We start from the raw sequence: 23,178 nt of genomic DNA, 5'->3' as shown, positions 1-23,178 counted from the left end.
GGGTACCCAATCCTTTGAGGTTTCTGAAGGCATCCATACTGGTTGTCACCCAGCTTTACCTGAAAATAAAAAAAGTTTAAAATAGCTGAATATAATTTTTACCAACTAGGAAGACTTATTTTAGGAGGAAAGCTTTTAATCTGGATACTTTACTCACCTCTCATAACAAACCCAAAGCTGTTCCCTTCTTTGCACAAGGTGATCTCCAGCGTCTTTGGGATGATGGCAGCATTGTTATCTGGAGCTAAGAAAAAAACAGGACAAAAACACCTTTTTGAAGAGAGAAATGTAGATTCCTCCAGGTCACCAAATGCAACATCCTCATCCTCCCTGACGTGCATGGTCACAGTTATGTGAGATCACTGATCTGTTACCGTACTGCTGGGACAGATCATCAGTGCCACCCACAAGCGGAAGCCTCAGGATCTGGGACATCACTTTAAGTACGTGGATATCAGTGTAGAAATTAGGTATGTAGGTATTAGGGTACATTTACACATAGAGGATCTGCAGCAGATTTGATGCTGTGTTCCATCATTTAGTTGATATCTGTAGCAGATCCTATATGTGTGACTGTACGTAATATGTGACTGTACTTAATACGGCTTGTCCTGATTATAAACGCTTTTTATGTGCCCTAATAGTGTGTATGAAAATCATATAGGTGGCCTCTTACTTAGGACCCCCAGTACTGAAGACAGCTGCTGCATAGAGTGGCTTGTGTATTACATGGTTGTCTATTTATCCAAGTTGGTGTCATATAGCATTGCATGAGGCACCACCCTGCTAAGTTTTGGGGGTTCCAGTAGCCAAACAACCTTCTTGTGTTAGGGGTGCTGTTGTAGAACAAATGGGGGTTTCTTGCTTAACAAGCCATTGAAGCAATCTGTGTCATTGTACTTTGGAGTAGTGCGGTAGTAGTGCGTTGTTTGTGGATGTATATTGGACACTGTAAACTATTTATGTATGCAGTAGAATAGTGGGGCATGTGTGTGTGACCACAGCCTTTACTGATATATTTCATTAAACATGCTTACAACATGCCTCTCATGACATTCAAGTGTAACTGTAATTAAATATATGTGTGTATGTATTTCACAGCTAGTGAAGGATCTTACATGTACATTGGAATCTGCATGGGTTAAGTGTCATTCACTGAATTTACATTGGATATTTCTGCACTTTAACTATATTTATATCTGTGCCTGCTGTCGTGTTTTGTATGCTGCCTTTTTTCCATCTTTTACAGAATACATTTTATTATGAAGAAATGAAGTGATTCCTTTTATAACTGGTTCTGTGACCTTGTTATGGTGTACAATATATGCTTCATTTACAATATCTTTACTGACTATATGATGTATAAAAATTTGTAGGGAGTTATTTATATGGTTTCTGTGTCTGCTGTGCCATTTCAGCATATACCTGTAGTTTAAAGTTCTGCAGCTCGTGCTTGGTGTTTTATAATGCTTTTATAATTGACAGGAAACATCTATGACCCCAACCATTCATAGTAACTTCCATCATCACTTCCATTTACTTACAGACTGGGGGCAGCTCATATTCCACCTCTAGCACCACTCTCTCCCCCACGTTCTTGAGTAGGCTGATAATCTCTTCATGGCGTAGTTTTGTCAGATTAATGCCGTTCACAGACTTTATATAATCCCCAATATTCAGCTGGTCACTTCTGTAGACACATAAAATAGTGGCTATAAAAGAGATGGCAACTGTGAAACACTCTTCATAGCGAACCTGTACACAGAGCTCACCTGGCCGCCAAGCCTCCTGGCCTCAGGTTGGACACTCTGGGTTTGCCATCCTTGTCTGTGCCCCCTGAGATGGTTAGCCCCAATGTGCTGCCTTCTTTCTTGATAAGCTCCACGATGGTAACCCCCCGAAACTCCTCTGAGAATCAAAGTAACAAGAAGGATGAATCGTCCCCTGCCTCTACACAGGTTACACATCAGGGGGTAATTCCCTCACACTTGGTGTAGCCAAGCTCTATTTACATCTTGTGCGAACTAGCGAACTATAGACAAGCTGGGTAAGAGCCATTGGTGGCAAGACGCGTTATTACCCAGCTTTTCCAGAATCAGATAAAATAAACCGTTATCTAGTAAAAAGGGAGCCAATCTCTTATATATGTGTAGCCACAAGCGGTTATGCTTCTCAGCAGAGAGCGGAGAGTGGAGACATTTCCAAACAGCACTGCGACTGGAATCTAGTTTTCACTTTATGTTATATTAATATTCATTGACCCACAAAATGCAAGAAGGGGAAAAAAAGCAATGAAAACACGCTGAGAACCAGCTGGTGACAGGTTAGCCAGTGCTCCTAGAAAGTGAATTAGCACTTAGGAGTGGCAGAGAAAGGGCAGGGGAAGGGTTAAGCTGGCACATGGCTCTGATCTGATGGCTTCTGGATGACTGACTGCTCTGCTGGAGTCCTCGTCCTATCAATCTCACCTGCTGCTGCTGGAATTATCAGCTGCCCAGGCCGGCTCCTCACACACCCCGCACACACGTCTTAATATGACTGCAGATGGCACCTGCAGGGATATTAATGCTTCCTCGCTGTGGTTTAATTTGTGTCCTGACAAAAATTTAAATTGTAGTTTCTGGGACCCTGCTGCTCTGAGGCGGCTCGTGTGGAGTCAGGATTATTAGGGGAAGGTAAGAGAAGACACGTCAAAAAGTCGACATAGCCTCCACAGCCAAATATGTACTGAAAACTGAACTGTGAGCTCAGCTACATGTGAGGAAGCCCCACTACTTACAATGGCAATCTCTATTATGTGCTCAGCTACATGTGAGGAAGCCCCACTACTTACAATGGCAATCTCTATTATGTGCTCAGCTACATGTGAGGAAGCCCCACTACTTACAATGGCAATCTCTATTATGTGCTAGAGTTCCCCTTTAAGATAATGTCAGTGGAATAGTGTCAATTCATGCAGTTACTTCCCCTCCAACATCTCTGTACAGTGGGATGACCAGACACAGAAAAGAGGGGGATGTCAGTAGGCAATGGCCCATACATCTACTCAACTGGACCAAGATCTGACAATCACATGTATACTTTCCTTAAATGCCATTTTAATGCTGTTCAAGAAGCTGACCAGGAAAATGGAAAACAAAAATTCACTAGGGCTAAGCATGCTATATTTGCATCCCCTAGTCTCCTGCTGCCATGCTGACTCTCACAGTCTCTGCTTCTTCCTTGTTCTGTGTCTCGTTTCACTCATCCAATCAGTGACTGAGGGGGAAACACTGCTACGGCCACTGATTGGCTGGGGACAGGTCCTGTAGGGTCAGGAGATGTAACCCAGGAGCATCAGCAGGGCAGCTGTGGAGGACCAGAGGAAGAGAGTATAGCAGGTTCTAAATGGATGCAAATGAGGGCAATGGGTCGGAATTGGTCACATTGCAATTTTACAATAAACTAAAAGGTTTTATTAGATACTTACCTGGAATGCTCTGACGCCTGGAGACCAGTGCAACATCATTTCCAGACAAATCTTTGCTTCCTTTGGAATACGGTCCATCATCTAAAACAACATACATGAACAGCCTTAGACAACAGAACAGGAGTGAACAGTAAAGAGGCAGATTCAATAAGCTAAATCTATAGTTGATATGGTTCACTCAAATGTAAAACAAGAAAACAACATTTAATTATACAGTATTCCATCTACATGGGGACAACCTGTAAAGAGAACAAGTGGCTGTAAGGGCCCCTTTACATTATGAAATAATGTACATAGTGAATAACAAATAAACCTCATGATGGTCCCTAGAAAGAAAGAGCTCATCACAAGGTAGCCTTGTACTCCGATGGGCCAGTTCAATGAATTTTACTAGTCCAGCTTTATGCTACTGCTTACCCAAAAAAAGAGACCCAAGACGACTCAATTCACTGAAATAGAAGCATAAATATGTGTTGTCCTTCATACACTGCAAGGCTAGATCCGCAATCTGTTTGCAGCTTCTGACCCATAAAGATCTGACGTGTTTTGCGTGGTGGGTAACACAGAGTTGTGATATCTTATGATTATTTTTTATTTTAGGCCCTAGATAAGAGAGATTTCAAGGACTGCACAGTCCACGGCAGCCGAATCTCAGCTGGAAGAAATGACAACTTCCAAATAATAAATTTCACATCAGCAGCTTCGGGAGATTGAAATCACAAGAGCAACATGATGGTGAATAGTACAATAGGAGGAGGATTAACGTCTTGTATGAGCAACATGTAAGATGGGGAGTCAGTACTGCACCATGCAGGACACTAATATGGGGGATGGGGGGGGGGGCATTTGTCACCACTGGCATATTGATATTGACCCTGTTCTCATTACATTTTGAGAGGCACTATGTCTGGGACTGCTGTGGCACCACTTTAGATGATACTGCTATGAGGAGTACTATGGACGGTACTGCTATGAGGGGCACCATAGATGGCACTGCTATAGATGATACTCTTATAGGGAGCACTGTAGATGATACTGCTGTGGGGGGCACCATGAATGTCACTGCTGTGACACTGTTATAGGGGACTGCCGTGGAGGAGTGATGGATGGCAGTTCTGTGAGGGCACTATAGATGGCAATATGGTTGGCACTATGGATGGCACCATAGCTGGGACTGTGTAAACACTTTAGATGCTACGGGGCTCAATACCAGTGTGATGAATACATCTGAATCTTCCCCACTTGATAACTATGAAATCATTATTATTTGATAGAAGATGGATTTTCAGGTATAAGGGATAGATGGTTGGGGCGGCGCCTCTAAACCGTAGTAATTCAGTATAAGAGACAGCAGCTCAGTATAACTCAAACCATCTACACCAGTCACGGCCACCAGACCCATCTTTAAATAACTTGGTGGAGCAGAGATCTGCAGCTGAGCTATGACAGTGCTAGCATTGCTGCCATACCGAGAACCCTACACCCCACGCTTCTCTTTGGTCTAAATGTATCCTCACATGAAAATCACGTTACACAAAGCCAGAGAAATGTAACCCCATGCTGGTCATCCACGTCAATGTGCGATCACTTACAGCATATCAGCAGGCACAAAGATAACAAAGAGCTATTACTCTTCCACCAAAACTACACGGGATGCTGAATTTGCAGTTGCATCACAGCTGTGGGCCCAGGAGCATCATGTTTAGTCATCTGTCCCTTTATATGTACAAGTATCCCCTGTATAAGGGCATAGCCCCACCACCAGGGGGGCTCATTTTTTTTTCCCCTTTGGGCTCCTTTTCCTACATGTACAACTATAAAACTTTCATGAATACAAATCAGGCACAATCCAATAAAGAGGGATAAAGGTAGGAAGGTTCTTTATATACTCTGAATTAGGACACAGCCTTTTATCTGCTCTCTTCTCAGATCCCGGTCATAGTGCCGCTCCACAACCACAGTGCCTATAATGTCTGCTGTATAATAGGTTTATAGGAACTAGTAGAGCCCCCTACTGAGCCATTTCATTTACTAATAAATGTTCTTGCTAAGCAAATATTAGACCAAATGCCGCTTCTCCAAAGCCGCTACAGAGAGGATATTTATATCCAAACCCACCATACAGGAATAATCCCATAAAAGGAGGAGGATAGCATCTTTCTATACAGAGAGGAAATGCTATAAGTTAGGCCTCATCCTTTATACTGTACAATGATGTGGACCATGCTGGTATAACCTGGTCATCTTCTGGTATATTATTATGTATGTACAGCTGATATGTTATACATATTCCTGCATATGATGATATGGAGCATGCTGGTAAAACCTGGGCATCTCCTAGTTTGTAGGTATGCACAGCTGATATGTTACGTATTCTTTTATACAATGATATGGAGCATGCTGGTATAACCTGGGCATTTTCTGGTATGTATGTATGTACAGCTGATATGCTATACATATTCTTGTATACGATAATATGGAGTAGACTGGTATAACATGGAGTATGCTGGTATAACCTGGGCATCTTCTGGTATAATATATAATGAGAACTATGGAGCCACGGCATTATCTCCCCACCTCTCAGCAGTCATATGGATACGGCTCACCTGGACACTTGCGTGGAGACCGCGGTGCTCAGCATGTGAAAGAATGCAATACAATGTAACTGCTTGCTCTATCTTTTGGTGTCACTAAATTGATGTTATGACATTTGTTCTTTTAAAGTTGTACGTAATGGGTGTATATCTCTTTAAGAGGTCTGTTTAAGAGAACCAGATGTAGGAAGTGACATAGGGCTTTGACGAAGCGCTATCAAGCGTGAAACGATCGTCGCCTTTCTTTCATTGTGCATCACTGTAATGTATATGGCTGAAGAAAATGAAGTGGAACTTAAGCGAGTGCCGCATTGTATCATCTTTTTGCTGACCTTCTGGTATAATAATATTATGTATGTACAGCTGATATATACTATACATATTCTTGTATACAATTACATGGAGTATGCTGGTATAACCTGGGCATCTCCTGGTATAATAATATTATGTAGGTACAGCTGATATACCTTATACATATTCTTTTATATGATAATATGGATTATGCTGGTATAACCGGGGCATCTTCTGGTATAGTATTATGTAAGTACAGCTAATATACGTTATATATATATTCTTGTATACGATGATATGGAGCATGCCGGTATAACCTGGGCATCTTCTGCTATAATAATATTATGTATGTACAGCTGACATATACGTTATACATATTCTTGTATACAATGATATCGAGAATGCTGGTATAACCTGGGCATCTTCTGGTATAATAATATTATGTATGTACAGCTGATATACACTATACATATTCTTGTTTACAATAACATGGAGTATGCTGGTATAACCTGGCCACTGTTTGGTGTAGGTAGCAGCAGCCCTTCTCTTTGCTAGCTATATAAAACACATGGATTACATAAAGCAGCAGATGTATAAATTCACCTTGAGCATCAATTATCTCATTTGGCCGAGGATATTATAACAAGAAGAGAAGCATGAAAAAGGTTTTTCCGCTCCCATGAATGGCAGGACACATTTCCCTCATAATACACCGAATCCCAAAATCTGGAGTGGGAAGAGTTAATCACGGTTCAGTAAATCTAGGACATTATATATTTTTTGCTTAAATTATGCAAATCTTAAAATACTGTTCCTAGAACCGGATTATCTAAATACCTGCTCTGTACGGAGAGGCAAACCAAGACGAGTCACAGGGCAGAGCAAATATGTCACATTTATTATAAGGCTAAAAAACCCAAAAGTAACCCAAAGCAACCGGATATGAGAACAGGGAGACAATACATGGTTACTGTGGATGGCCGAATCCAATGTGAGAAGATGGGACGCCCATGTGTCAGAATATTTTCTTTTACATTACAGCAATGGGATATTAGGAAATAAAGGCAGCATATACTGTATGTCACTGTGGCCTGTGCACTTTAGGGAGGCTTTGTAATCACATCAGAGATGCAATGGGCAAATTACCAAAACATCCACTATAGCACAGAGTGTGATACATGCCTGCCATACTGGACAGTGTAAAAACTGGACCATCAGCTTAGATAACATGAATACATGTCTGCCATACTGGATAGTATAAAAACCGGGCCGTGAATATATGACTGCCATATTGGAAGACATGAACCACTGCCATATTCGAAATGGAATACATGGCTTCCATACTGAATGATGTAAATATGTCAGTACCATTTAAAGGGAACCAATCAACACCATTGTGCGGACATGGTTCCCAGAATTATAGTATAGATCTCATGGCACGTATCAGCCACAGCTGCAGTAGTAGCTTTAGTAAGGAGAAAAAGTACTTTTATTCTGCCGTGCAAGGCTGGGAGAGGGACAGCAAGTAGTCTGTGGGGGCAGGGAGCCGCCTGCGACTAGTCACCACTCTCTACCTAAGATTGACAAGTTGAGCCACAATGGCTCCCCAAGCTCTTTGTGTGCAGTGTCCCCAGTTAGAAACACCCCTGTTAAGCGGTCGTGCCCGGCCTAGCCGTGTTCCCCTTTCCTGTGAGAAGCGCCTCGCAAAATATACTTGTATTGACTGCCTCCAGTGCTCCAGGCTAGGTTGGTGCCCAGGAATAGACTGGCGCCATGCGCAGGAACCAGGCCGTTGTTGGATAAATTGGCAGCAGCACCAGCATCCCTGTGTTGAGGTCAATCTATTCATGTAAAAAACTTAAAGCGATGCACCTGATGGTACATTCGCTATAATGAATTCCCCCCAAGGTTTTCATACTGGTGGTGTAAAACATGTAGCCATCACACTAAAGGATGTGGATGCATGGAAGCCTCAACCATGTAGCCAATATTTGAAGGCTTCTAAGCATGGCTTCTGTGACACAAAGCAACATGGATAACTATACAGGAGGCCAAGGTCTGAGAACTGGGTACAGGGTGATGGATAATTTAAAAAGCGTTTGTCACCAACCAGCTCTCACCTAATTGTCCAATAACTCTCCGCCCTTTTGCCCGCTGTAATGGTTCAATAGCAGCGCTATTCATCCTCAGATTATTGTGCTGGATGGTCAGGATGAGGGTGCAAAAGTCCTAAAGAAGCCTTGCTGTAGGTTACAGAATACAAACTCAGGAAGAGATCATAAGGCTGGGGCTATACTACGATAGGGTCAGATTGACTTCTTGCCAAGTTGCCGGAGCCGCTCGCTTCATTGTGTGAACTGCAAGGTCTTTTTTGCGGCCGCAATTCACTGAATTGCGGCGCAGAAAACTGACATGTCAGTTCTTTGCGGCCCCACATGGGATCCCGGCTGGAGCATATACGATGTGTATACGCTCCGGCCAGGATCCCATAGAAGAACAGGCAGTGTTCCACACTGTACAAAGTACGGCCGTTGTTGCTGATGGCAACAACGCCCGTACTTTTATGCTGTGTGAACATAGCCTATCTCTGAGAGAGCAAAGGGGTCGGGCAGTGATTTCCAATCATGCCAGACCCCTATCTCCACCAACATCATCTGTCCTAAGGGGTCGTTTACATGTTCCATGGACAGTTTTGTATATACAGACAATGGGCTAAGAATTTTCAACATCTGAGGTTTGAAACTATTTAAATCTTTGTGCTACTGTATTGACATGCAATAAAAATATAGGGAAGTTTCAGATATAAACGTCCGAGAGAGTAGAAATCCGCATGCTAGGCTGACAGCAGAAGCATGGAGGAGAGCCGCAGTGATGATGAACCAGTACAGGAGACTGTGATGCATTTAATAGCTTAATGAAACCCCATCATCCATTTGGTTGTATTGAAAGATACTTTGCCGCTTAAAAAATAAATTGGACTGATCACTATAATTAATGGTAACTTTTTCAGTGGGATTAGTTTTCGGTGCGTCCCTTTATGGTGATAGGAACAGGAGGTAACAAGCCCTGAAGTCCCAGACACGTTCTGCTGATAATTAATATAGATTTACTCTGTAGATGGAAGATAAATGAAGGATCAGGCAACCAGAGCAAATGGATTCAATAACTTTCCATGCATCTGTGAGCAGAGGACAGAGAAGAGGAATGTGGGGGAAAGCAGGCTTCATGGGGTATAATGTAAACATGTGAGCAGGCAATATACAGACATGGAGGACACCATTACACCGGGTCAAGAATGTAAATACATAAAGAAACGGGGGAGGGGAGCCTAGTAGAACGCTAAGCAACCTCTTCTCTATATTGTGATCTATATGTCCAATTAAATATGCATAAAGAATGAAAAATATAGGTTGTGTTGTATAATGTTATCCATCGTACTGTCCACAGGAAAGCAGTTCCAACACAACAAAGTGCACTGTGCTAATTCAGTCTTCTCGGTGTATGTAGGAGCCTGCACTCCCAGAATCCAATTCAGAAAAAGGCATACACACAAAATTCAAATGCTTTTTTAATTTATTATCTTCAGCAAAACTTGGTTGCAAAATTACCAACACTTCACCACTGAGTGATATTATCAAAATATCGCTGTAGAGAGGACTAAAGCAATAATATGAAAAAGTCCACCACCCAGGGCTGGTCCAAATTCCTATTAGGACACCAGGACACTCACGGAACAGATGGAGAGTTCACATCTGCGACGTTTTGAAGCTTGCGCTTCTTTCTTAAGCATATGTGAATAGACAACCACCACCACATTTATGCCTCGGAAGCCTCGCAAGAGTTCTTCCGCGGCCTTGCAAGAGTTCTTCCACGGCTGCGCGAGAGTTCTTCTCGCAAGGCTTCCGAGGCATAAATGTGGTGGTGGTTATCCATTCACAAATGCTTGAGAAAGAAGCGCAAGCTTCGAAGCGTCGCAGACGTGAACTCTCCATCTGTTCCGTGAGTGTCCTGGTGTCCTAATGTGACCTCGGACCAGCCCGACTGGGCGGTGGACTTTTTTTCATATTATTGCTTTAGTCCTCTCTACAGAGATGTTTTGCTAATATCACTCAGTGGTGAAGTGTAGGTAATTTTGCAACCAAGTTTTGCTGAAGATAAAAAATTAAGAAAGCATTTGAATTTTGTGTGTATGCCTTTTTCTGAATCCATCGTACTGTACCTTTCCACATATCTTCCCTTAATAGGTATATGGAGCCTGGTAACAGAATGAGTTATAGCCTAGGTTGACCATATATCCACTTTACCCATGAGGGTGAAACAAAGAAGGGGTCACCCTCTTAAGGGGGTTACCAGGCTTAGAATCACATGGTGACTTTCTTCCAAAACAGCTCCACACTTGTCCTCAGGTTGGATGCAGGTTTTGCAGCTCAGTTCAAGTGATACCGCAACCAACCTGAGGACAGGGGTGATGCTGTGTTTTCTTTTCTGATCCTGGATAATCCTTTAAAAGGAAACCTGTCACAGGGAAGATGCAGTCCACTCTGCAGGCAGCATGTTATAGCACAGGAGGAGCTGAGCAGATTGATATATAGCTTTATGGGAAAAGTTTAAAGACAACTTGTTATTTATTCATGTATATAGGTGTGCACGTATGAAGGGCTGTCTATCACTGGATAGGACCGCCCACATGACTGGTTAGCCCAGAATGAGCAGAGATTTACATGAACAAACAACAAATTATCCAGGAACGGTTCCCACAAAATACCTGTATTTTCTGGCGTATAAGACGACCCCCAACTTTTCCAGTTAAAATATTGAGTTTGAGATATACTCGTTGTATAAGACTACACCTCTTCCAACACACACCAAATAAAAATTAATAAAAAAGACATCAGACAGGTGAAAGAGGTGGGTTTTTCTGGGCACCGCGCCACTCTACTGTATCTTTTTTTCCATACCCCGGACGCCTGCAGCTTGCTCTGCCCTTCATACTTTTCATACAGTCACCGCATGCAGTGACCGCAGATTCTCCAGTTCGGTTCCAAAGTTTTTCAGCACCCGCCCTATAAGACGACACATAAGATGACCCCTGACTACAGTATATAACAGTCCGCTTCATTTTTAATGTGATAGGTTTCCTTTAACAAGCCTTCACACAAGAAAGTGGAGGGATCTAAGTTAGAATGATACTACAACAAATAGGCTCTCTTGTCTGGAGATGGGGGTTACATTTGTTTTTTCACTAGGGGTCCCATCCTTTCCTATACACAGAAGCTTACCTAGATCTATGTGTTACATGATAAATTCTCACCCCTGTCTCCAAGCGAGTTGCACACAAGCTCTAGGGCTCTCCAACCATATGATCTGAAAGTCACAGGGTTTTTTTTTTTTAACTCCTCCTTTCTGTTCAGTCAGTTTGGAGTTATAGTAAAACTTTGAATTGCAACTTGTTTGAGAATGTTTTGCAAGACAAGCTTACAGTTCTAAGAAATTGTAATCGCAGCCAAGGCCATATTTGCAACTAGGCACCCGTGGTCCATTGTGCCACCGAGCAGGAGAGAAGTTTGGGACTGCGGGTTGCAGCTATGAGCTTCCGGCTTGTGATAGAGGTAGTGTGTGTCGGAAGCTCAGCCCGGCCGGCCCCGAAGCTGCATGGCAGGAGACCTGCCTAGCCTGCCTCTGCCCCCCGGATGCACCTTCTTCAGCTTCTCCCCCTGCACCCCCCCAGCTGCTCTCTGTGCCCCCTGGTTCTCCCCCTGCCCCCATCTGCTCCCCCTGCACCTTCCCAGGTTCTTCCCCTGCCCCCCCCCAGCTTCTCCCCCTGCCCCCCCCAGCTTCTCCCCCTGCACCCCCCCCAGCTTCTCCCCCTGCACCCCTCCAGCTGCTCTCCCTGCCCCCATCTTCTCCCCCTGCCCCCATCTGCTCCCTCTACCCCTCCAGCTTCTCCCCCTTCACCCCCCAGCTGCTTTCCCTGCCCCCCAGGTTCTCCCCTGCCCCCTAGCTTCTCCTCCTGCCCCCATCTGCTCCCTCTACCCCCCCAGCTTCTCCCCTTGCACCCCCCAGCTTCTCCCCCTGCCCCCCAGGCTCTCCCTCTGCCCCCATCTGCTCCCCCTGCCCCCCAGCTTCTCCCTTGCCCCAACCAGCTTCTCCCCTGCCCCCCACCTTCTCCCCTTGCCTCCCCAGCTTCTCCCCTGCCACCCCAGCTGCCCTCATCTTCTCCCTGCCACCCTAGCTGACCCCCTGACCCCCATCTGTTTCCCCTGCCTGTCACCCCAACTGCCCCCCAGCTGCTCCTTCTGCCCCCCATCTACTCCCACTGCCACCCCAGCTGCTGCCCGTCACGCCAGCTGCTCCCCCTTCCCCCCGGCTGATCCTTCTGCCCCACAGTTGCTCCCCTGCCCCATCTTCTCCCCTTGCCCCCACAGCTGCTCCCCCTGCCCCTTTCACCCCAGCTGCTCCCCCTGCCCCCATCTACTCCCCCTGCCACCCCAGTTGCTCCCCCTGCCTCCCAAGATTCTCCCCTCCCCGTCACCCCCAGCTGTCCGCCTGCAGACTAGTTGTGGTCGGAGAAGTCTTCATGATGCTGCGCCAGACCCAACTAGGACCCAACTACAAGAGCTGCAGGCACTACAACTCCCAGCATATCCTGAGGGCTGCAGACTGTCAGTACATGCTGGGAGTTGTAGTGCCTGCAGCTGTTGTAGTTGGGTCGTAGGTGCATTATACACTGGATGCTTTGTGGCATATAAGAATACATAGATCTGTGGGGGCTCAGTGCGGGGATGTGACCCCAGAACATCACTAATTGGGGATAGAACAAAAACATCTACCCCTATCCCCTCTTAGTGATGTTCTGGGGTGTAAGCTCTTATAACTCTCTATTCTCTTGTATTACATTATTACACAGATCTAAGTAATATCATATGCTAGAGAATCTCAACGGACACCCTGCTAACACACAGTAGTCTTCTGGGCTGCGCTGCCCATATACTGTATTGTACTCCCAAACAACAAGTCTGCTGGGCATGACCAGTATATACTCCTCTTCTATTTATGTGGCACTAAGACCTTATTCACATGTTCCGTAATCTACGGATCCGTATTTCCACATTTGAGTTGAAAAAAAAAAAGGCTTTACAGAAATACGGATGCACCACATATGCCCAAATCGTAATCTTTAGCGGATTGTACGGGTGGATATCGGGAGGAATCTACGGACTGGAAAAAGATAAAGTGTGTCTTCCAGTGTGGCTCCCATACAATTTTTGCAGTAAGGTAAATATGCAATTCTGGAGAATAGGAAAGTTAGAAGCCACCATTACAGCACCAGCAGATGGTTATGTACACACAAGTAAGGGCTTTAAAACTGTATAACCAACTGGAAGTGGAAGACAGACAATCCAAGTGGGAGCAGTAATAGACGCTGACATTGGTAGTAACTTTTCCAGAAACAGAAAGGGTGCCCTATGGCATGAATGTATACATAGGCATCTAATTTAGAGAAGTGGTACTGAGCGATTAACCAGAATACGTACAACATGATAAGAGGCAGCACTGGGGAATCTTCAATACATGAAAGAACTAAGAGAAGTTTTACTGTCCAGTGGGGCAATACTGACATCCAAGACTTCAGTAATCCAAGGCAATAGACCACACATATCAACCATGCCACACTGAGGAGGTGGGAGACTCCATTGTTCTCTGTTATCAGCCATTTTAGAAGAAAGGCTGACTGTAATGTTTGTCAGTGGGATGGCTTAAACCAGCTTATCATTGGGGACCACAGAGCAGACAACCCCCTCAGGTATTGTTATTACACATAGTGTTCCCCTTTCATCTCACAGAGAGTGGTCAGAATTCCTGTACAGGAGAACCTCTCACATTCCCAAAATACCAGCCGCACAATGTATCCGACACTGTCCAAACAAGCCTATCAGACATAGCAGAGCTCAGCTACATGATGCCAGGTCCAGGACTATTACCTGCCAATGACTCAGGCCTCACCCAGACAATGCCACTTGTTCCACACTAAAAGCCTCTTAGCAAACAATTATATTTACCCAGATGTAGCAGAGCTGAACAGATCACTGAACTATTTCTTTTAACTCTCAGCAGTTCTAGCTGTGCTTCCTTTTACCTGGTCTGGAGATCTTGTACCTATCCTGGCCAAGACAGAAATTATATATATACCTCAAACAGTCCACAAGTTGCCAGTGATGGAGATGCTGTAACTTGGAAGCAATGCCAAGCCTGCTACCAGCTAGTTGGCACAGAGTACAGACTGGCATTCCTTTCCATAAAGTAGGTCAGTGTTGGTATTCCTATATAATGTCCCAATAAAAACCCACTGTATTAGAGGAGAGAAGAGAGGTCCACTCACCAAAATCTGAGTGCAGCTCCTTCCTGAGCCCACAGAGCATGTCTGCTGTAGAGCGGCACACAGCACACAGCCGTGCCTGCTGCTCTGCCTCCAGCTCTGCTCACACTGGCACATCCCACATAGCAGAGCAGACTGGTGCTCCACACTGATTGGATGGCACAGGGCAAAGACACTGTACCAAGCAATATACAAAATCCGAAGATTTAGGAGCTTCTGTAACACTGAGGGCCATGTGTTCAATGCCAACTATTTTACATTCTCCACAATCCATATAGGATTTCCAAGTTCTGCTTATATTGGGCATTCAGATCTCCTCCCAGGGTACAAACCCACTTGACGTATTTGCTGCGTGAATCAGTCTTAAAAATAAGCAGGCAAAACGCAGGTTGGCTTTATACGATTGTTCTGCATTAAAATACGCAATTGCGTATTTTTGAAGCGTGAAGCTTGTTGTTAGCAAAGCATCAGTTGTTAACAACCTGTGTGAAAAACACATGTAGCTTCACGCTTCAAAAATACGCAATTGCGTATTTCAATGCAGAACAATCGTATAAAGCCAACCTGCGTTTTGCCTGCTTATTTTTAAGACTGATTCACGCAGCAAATACGTCAAGTGGGTTTGTACCCCCAAAGACCAAACACAATGCACTCCAGCCTGCAGGCAGCATGGAGCAGTAGGAGTGGAGCACTCACATATAGTTTTGTAGGGAAACTTCCAGGATAACTTGTCCTTTTTACATGTAAAACCCATTCTGGGGTAAGTAGTTACATGGGCGGTCCTACTCAGAGATTGACAGCTCTCTCTAAATAAACACATATAACGATTGTTGTTACAGAGTAGGACCACCCAGTGGACTACTTTTATTCTTGTAAATCTCTGCTGATTCTAAGAAAAGTAGTCAAGAGAACTGTTTTACTCAATGAGATTGTCAGTTATCTGTGTGTTCGTATAGACAGATCTGTCAATTACTGAGTAGGACCACCCACTTGACTACTTAGCCCAGAATGAGCAGAGGTTTACACAAATGAATGTTAAGTTATGCTGGGACTTTAGCCACTAAACTACACAGTGGTGCCTTGGATCACGAGTATAATTTGTTCTGGGACCGTGCTTGTAATCTAAATCCACTCTTAAACCAAAGCAAATTTTCCCATAAGAAATCACTGATATGCAGAAAATTGGCTCCACACCCCAAAAATAATAATTTTTTATTCTGAATAACATGTAAAACAGATGAAAAACAATGAGAAACAGCTGAACATGTCACATTATAAGTTACTGTACAGTACAGCAATCAGCAGTATAATGTATAGTAAGTGCATAACCCTGATAACACAGCAGCAGTTTGTAGATACAGGATGGAGCTGCAGATCCCCATAATGCAGTAGCGTAGTACAACAGGCTAGAATAGAGAAGCAGGGCTGCTGTCAGAGGTCTGTGTGGTCACAAGACAGCAATGGGGGAGGGGTGTGTGTTCAGCATGGAACAATCAGGAAGTGAGAATCACAGAGCTGTGCAGGAGGACTGTAACAGAAACTTCTCTATACAGCATAGTGAATGGCTGAGTTTAAGTGCAGGCACATTATAGCAGCAGGGAGTATAGCTGAGTGTAAGTGCAGGCACATTATAGCAGCAGTGTGTATAGCTGAGAGTAAGTGCAGGAACATTATAGCAGGAATGGAGAGGATGGGTACAGAGATGAGAACAGTAAAGCAGCACTCTCTATCCAGGGAGAGAGAGGTTACAGCCATGAAGAGATTATTTCCACAGCCCAAAGTGGAATTGCTATGATTTGGAAGGTGAGGGAGACTTTCTGGGTCAGAGTACAGTGCTGTAGATCAGAGCTTCTCAATTCCAGTCCTCAGGCCTCACCAACAGGCCATGTTTTAAGGATATCCCATACAAAGAGTATAATTCTGTCACCTGTGAAATACTAAGGTAATCATCAAAACATGACCTGTTAGTGAGGCCTGAGGCCTGGAATTGAGAAGCACTGCTGTAGACCACGCTATGAAGACCATGCCCCTCCCCCACTCGCCCTCCCTCCCAGTACAGGGAGCTCTCAAACCAAAGCAATGCTCTTAACCAAGTTACAATTTTGAAAAACTGTGAGCACTTCCTGCAAAATGCTCTCAGGGTATAAACACACACCGTATAAGCAGCGTATTTACTGCTGCGATATGCAGCAAATACGCAACAAATATGCAGCAGATTAGATCTAAATAACTGAACACAACATCAAATCTGCAGCAGATCTGCTGCGTATCTGCTGCGTATACGGTGTGTGTGTTTGTACCCTTAATCCAAGTTACTCTTAAACCAAGGTACCATTGTATATGAATTTGTTGGGCTCCCCCTGCTCTATAACATGATTCTTGCAGACTGGACTGAATTGTAATGTGAAAAGTTCCCTTCAATTTGCTTCTCATAAGCCATACACAGGACTGCAAGGTAGTGGTAGAGGGTCATAGCAGCATTGTGCCACTCTCAGGCTGCGTTCACACTACGTATATTTCAGTCAGTATTGCAACCAAAACCAGGAGTGGATTAAAAACACAGAAAGGCTCTGTTCACACAATGTTGAAATTGAGTGGATGGACGCCATATAACAGTAAAAAACTGCCATTATTTCAATATAACAGCCGTTGTTTTAAAATAACAGCAAATATTTGCCATTAAATGGCGGCCATCCACTCAATTTCAACATTGTGTGAACAGATCCTTTCTGTGTTTTTAATCCTCTCCTGGTTTTGCTTGCAATACTGACTGAAATATACTGACTGAAATATACATATACTGACTGAAATATACGTAGTGTGAACGCAGCCTCAGAATGCATTTACGTGTACCAAGTACATGTACACTTTCCTATACCTGACCCTGCTTGGGTGTCAACATCTGACAGGATTTCAGGAGATGGGAAAGCATCTGTGACACTTTGCACAGGAGAAAAAAAAGCCTTTTTCTATGCTATCTAACGTCAGCAGTTTCTAGCGTGATTTACAGCTGACAGATCCACTTTCAACATGCCTGCTCCCTCGGTGCATCACATGACTTGTGATGTCACCAACTCTTCTAGGGACATCACAGGAGTCAAAGTGTATCATGGGAAAGCCCAAACTAGGAAGTGAAGAAAAACACCAACTGGAGGTTCAGGAACTTGCAAACAGCGGGAAATTCAAACGGAGACAGACTCAGTAGGGATGGTAAATGTAAAAACTATGTTTGTGATTGATTGATTATTTGTTTTCTTTATCAGTGCTGGAGTACCCCTTTAATAATAAATAAATATTCTGGACAGTGCCTTGAAGAAAAATAAAACACCCACGTCTCATGCACATTATCTGTATGTGTAATACATAATATACATAGTACCATCTCAGCATCTCTTTGGCTACAGTGTATCATGTGGTCACTGCTGCAATACTGCGTATAGATGCAAACACCACATTTTATTCTCTGTATGTGTCAGGGAAATCTCCCAACACATACACTGAATATATAGCACCTCCAAGGCAACTGTATGCCATTACTTTTGTCTATTGACTCCCACTGTAAGAAATTGTGTCTGGCACGGCATTTGTTTTTAATTTAGATTGTGCAGTTGTACCAAAAAACATGGCCAACTACTTTTTATAATACAAGCGTCTGCAATATAGCAAACAATGTCTGGACTGGTGTGGAAGAAGGCAGCTATTGTAATAACTGTAATAATGCTATGTACCCACCAGCGTCAGGCTCTGCTCGGAACCTTCAATACAGAATTTTCAGTTCACAAAAACTGACACCAATGATTGCGACTGAGCCCATTGACTCTAATGGGGTCCGTCTTCTGTCTGGTGTCTGTTTATTTAACAGGATTTAAGCAGACAAATAAAAAAGAACAACAAAAACCAGTGCAGTACTTGCAGAGCTTTTTGTCAGTCAGGTCAGGCTAAAGAAATCCCAAAGCAGCCTAACAAGGTAATAATATAAAGGCGGATTGGATGGACCAGGTGGTCTTATCCTGTGGAAGTCTTCTATGTTTTTCTGTAACTTGCCTTATGTGCAAGTGGTTGTCCCATCTAAGAAATAGGATTGAAATGTCTGTCAGGGCACGCAGGGATTGTGTCATAATATCAGGGTAACTATTGTAGTAATAATGTGTTGGGACATAATGGAGTTACTATGACCAGTGGGAGACGCCTGTTGTTGTCAGTCACATTGCAGCAGCTGTTGTGTCGCATATATGGCTGGAGAAAGATAACAGTTGTTTAATGTAACTGAGATCTTAGGCGTAGAGAATGGGAGTCAGCCAACAGCATGGAAGCAAAAAGGATTTCTGTGCAGATCCGATCTACTGAGGGTCAGTAACACAAACATTTCCTGCAGCCCTTAGGAAAGAATTCTATTCTGATTCATCCACACGGGGGCACTATATCATTGTCTGAGTATTTGAAGTGATTTTTTAATACTGTTTTGCTGGTCGTACGTTAGGTGTACCTGCGCCAAATTTCTTAAAATGGTTCTTCATAAATAGCTAACTATTAATGAAACATCTGTCCAATTGATAAATCAGCTACGGCTGCAAAAGTCAAGGCAGTTTTACTTCACCCTAGCAACTGTGGTAAAATAAAGTTGCAAAAAGTTGCAAATCCCTTATTGTGCAAAAAGTTGTGACAAACTTTCCATTTTTGTGCGTATATTTTTCTCCTCGCCTAAGGGCCATAACTTTTTTCAGCCTACAGAACTATACAAGTACATTTTTTAATGAAAATAAAATAGTAACTTTTGGGGGCTTTCATTTTTACACAGTGCACTTCATGGTAAAAATTACATCTTTTTGTTCTGTGAATCAGTTAGAATAATTTGTCTTTGCACTGTATTTTTTTTATCAGGTGTGATAGGACTTTGCGGTTGATTTGATACAATTATGTGTAGCATCCGACCTCAATGTCCTCACAAAGGGATGAACCCAGAACCATATAGCTGTGCCTCATTTGTTATATAACAGTATTGCAATTAAAATATATCCATATTAGGCATATATTATTCTTAGTGTTTGCAGTGTGCGGCTGTAATTTTATATTTGCATCTGTATTTCAGCCATGGCAGCGTGTGCCTGCTTAGTTTTATCACTCCTATTAGATGTGCTAATATTTTCAGTATATATATTCAGTAAATAATTTCTCAGAAGGCTACCTTGTTCCTGGGATCCGGGAAGACCCTCGTAGATAATTATTTTAGGGTAACACCTTTCCTGCAGCAGTGTAGCCATCTCCTGCAACTGCCTCTCGACGCCATGCTCTTCTCAACCAGAGGAACTGACTATATGGTACGGATTTCTTGACGTGGGGGAGATCATAGCTGTCGAAATGTAATACAGAGTTTGTGGCAGTATCTTTTCTAAAGCCTGATGTGACAGTTCTGCCATCCAAAGTTTCCATCCTCACGTAAAGAAAATGCAACCTTTTGTCACCGAATACAGGAGTGAAATGCATATTCATTTTTAAATTCTTATTAAAGGGGTTGTCCGGCGCTAAAAAATTATTCACAGAATAACACACATTACAAAGTTATACAACTTTGTAATGTATGTTATGTCTGTGAATGGCCCCCTTCCCCGTGTCCCACCACCCCCACCCGTGTACCCGGAAGTGTGGTGCGCTATACATACCTGTCACGTGCCGACCACGGTCTCCGATCCTCAGCAGTGACGTCTTCTTCGGGAGGCCGGCGGATCTTCCCGAGTGCCACGTCATCAGCTGCTCAGCCGCGATTGGCTGAGCACAGTTATGCTCAGCCAATCGCGGCTGAGCTTCGGATGACGCTGCAGAGGGCGGCCGGCACTCGGGAAGATCCGCCGGCCTCCCGAAGAAGACGTCACTGCTGAGGATCGGAGACCGTGGTCGGCACGTGACAGGTATGTATAGCGCACCACACTTCCGGGTACACGGGTGGGGGTGGTGACACACGGGGAAGGGGGCCATTCACAGACATAACATACATTACAAAGTTGTATAACTTTGTAATGTGTGTTATTCTGTGAATAATTTTTTAGCGCCGGACAACCCCTTTAAGATACTAAAAAAATGCTGAGAATTGCTCTCGACCCTGACTAGACAATTCAAATATTGTCCATAAATCTAAGAAATGTGATGATATACTTGGCGAACAGGTTGCCGATTGTAAAGATGTTTTTGGTTTTTTTCTCAAGGACGGCTAGGAACAAGTCATGGGAAAAAGCTATTTAAGCTGCGCCGGACTAGGATCTTGTTTGGCTGAGCACCACTGCATGTACTTGGACCTGTGGAGGTTCAGATGCTTATGAGTCTGAATGAACGCAGTCAGACAGGAGTGTCCATCATCCACCATTATCTAACGCAAATAGACATATATATATATACACACACACACACACAGTGGAGCCTTGGATTACGAGGATAATTCGTTTCGGGACTGTGCTTGTTATCCAAATCACTCTTAAACCAAAGCAAATTTTCCCAAAATAAATCACTGATATGTAGGCAATTGGTTCCACACCCCAAAAAATAATATAGATTTTTTTTTTATTCTGAACAACATGTAAAACAAATAAATGAAACATTCAGAAACAGCTGAATATGTGATATTATAAGTTACTGTACAGTATAGCAATCAGCATGCGGTGTATAATGTATAGTAACTGCATAAACCTGAAAAACAGCAGCAGTTTGTAGATACAGGATGGAGCTGCAGATCCCTATAATGCAGTAGTGTAGTACAACAGGCTAGAATAGAGATACAGGGCTGCTGTCAGAGGTCTGTGTGGTCACATGAAAGCAATGGGGAAGGGGGTGTGTTCAGCATGGACCAATCAGGAAGTGAGAATCACTGAGCTGTGCAGGAGGACAGTGACAGAAACTTTTCTATACAGCAGTGTGAGTGGCTGAGTGTGAGTGCAGGCGCATTATAGCAGATGCAGTGTGTATAGCTGAGATTGAGTGCAGACACATTGTAGCAGCAGTGTGTATAGCTGAGTGTAAGTGCAGGCACATTATAGCAGCAGTGTGTATAGCTATGAAGAGATTACCTCCACAGTCCTGTCACCTAATGCAAGCCCCAGACTGAAGTGAATCTGCCATGATTTGGAAGATGAGGAAGACTTTCTGGCTCAGAGTACAGGGCTGTAGACCACGCTATGCAGACCATGTCCCTCTCCCCCTCCCCCTCCCACCCAGTACAGGTAGCTGTTGTGATTGGTTGCTGTGGACAGTTTACACCCGTGTATATTATACACACTTTAATAAATCTGGGTCATAGTTCAATGCAAAAACATAGCCTAAGAGTCCTATTAGACCAATTGATTTTTGGTCTTACTTGGCCAACTGCCACCCTTTCTGGTCGATAATCGTTTGGTTTTATAGGTCATGTTAAAAGGCAATGATCAGCCGACCTGCACAATGTCAGCTGATCGTTGTCTTAAAACATGGTCTATCAAAATGACAACAACAATGATGGTCTGTTGCCCGTTGCTCCGTGCAATAGGAGCGGTGGCAGCAGACAGCCGCTATCTTCTATGGGCTCCCCAGACAATCTAAGGATCTTTTGGGCAGCCGTTTGCGCAGCTCCCCGTGTGTAATAGCACTGACAGCAAGCGGGAATGAGGAGCAAGCGAGTGCCGACCTGACAGGTTGGTGCTTGCTTGCTCCTTAATATTGGGCTGTGTAATACGGCCCTAAGATATGAACCAGTTCTGTTTTCTACCCTAACACATAGACACTGTTTTTTTCTAACCCTGGAAGTTAAAGGTCATGTTCACATGTAGTATGATGGTCAAAACTATGATTTGCCAAAACTAAGAGTGGAGTCGACACATAGAAAAATTATAAATGCTTTCAATACTGACCAAAATATTATGAGTGAACCCAGTCAAATTATTTTTAAAGGGATGTTTACTAGGATATGCCATCACTTTGCTAGGCAAATATAATTGATGGCCTATCCCCAGGACAGGCCATCATTTACTGATTGTCAAGTTGCTGGCACCAGCATCCCTGCTATATAGGGCTATGAACAGGGCTGGTCATTGCTGCTCATCTCCTATTCAATTAAATGGGAGCTGAGCTGCAGTAACATGGCTCCACCACTACACAGTGAATGGAGCCATCTGCTCCCTGACCTGTTCACTGAGTAGTAGGGGTGCTGGATGTCACCAGTCCATCGATTACTGTCTAAGGCTGGGTTCACACACTGTATACTTCAGGCAGTATTTGGTCCTCAAGTCAGGTCCTCATAGCAACCAAAACCAGGAGTGGATTGAAAACACAGAAAGGCTCTGTTCACACAATGTTGAAATTGAGTGGATGGCCGTCATATAACGGTAAATAACTGCCATTATTTCAATATAACAGCCGTTGTTTTAAAATAACAGCAAAAATTTGCCATTAAATGACGGCCATCCACTCAATTACAACATTATGTG

The 23,178-nt window shown here is 43.7% G+C and overlaps 1 protein-coding gene across 9 annotated transcripts in view; it reads right to left on the bottom strand.

Moving 5' to 3' along the window:
- The window catches only part of GRIP2 (glutamate receptor interacting protein 2), a 257,423-nt gene that overhangs the window by 53,881 nt on the left and 180,364 nt on the right, over positions 1 to 23,178 (bottom strand). For 8 of the 9 annotated variants that reach the window (XM_069966694.1, XM_069966692.1, XM_069966697.1 and 5 more), the window contains exons 2-5: positions 3,470 to 3,550; positions 1,773 to 1,908; positions 1,545 to 1,690; positions 158 to 244 (exon numbers count right to left, since the gene is read on the bottom strand). In XM_069966694.1, the coding sequence (XP_069822795.1) occupies positions 158 to 244; positions 1,545 to 1,690; positions 1,773 to 1,908; positions 3,470 to 3,550 (450 nt within the window). Of the gene's footprint in view, positions 1 to 157; positions 245 to 1,544; positions 1,691 to 1,772; positions 1,909 to 3,469; positions 3,551 to 14,734; positions 14,814 to 23,178 lie in introns of those variants that run through there. The other variant, XM_069966699.1, reaches the window with a different exon arrangement.

The sequence above is a fragment of the Dendropsophus ebraccatus genome, chromosome 4, assembly GCF_027789765.1.
Source record: "Dendropsophus ebraccatus isolate aDenEbr1 chromosome 4, aDenEbr1.pat, whole genome shotgun sequence".
NCBI classification, from domain to species: domain Eukaryota; kingdom Metazoa; phylum Chordata; class Amphibia; order Anura; family Hylidae; genus Dendropsophus; species Dendropsophus ebraccatus.
The sequence above is the reverse complement of the archived record's forward strand: the minus strand, read 5'-3'. Positions and strand labels throughout refer to the sequence as shown.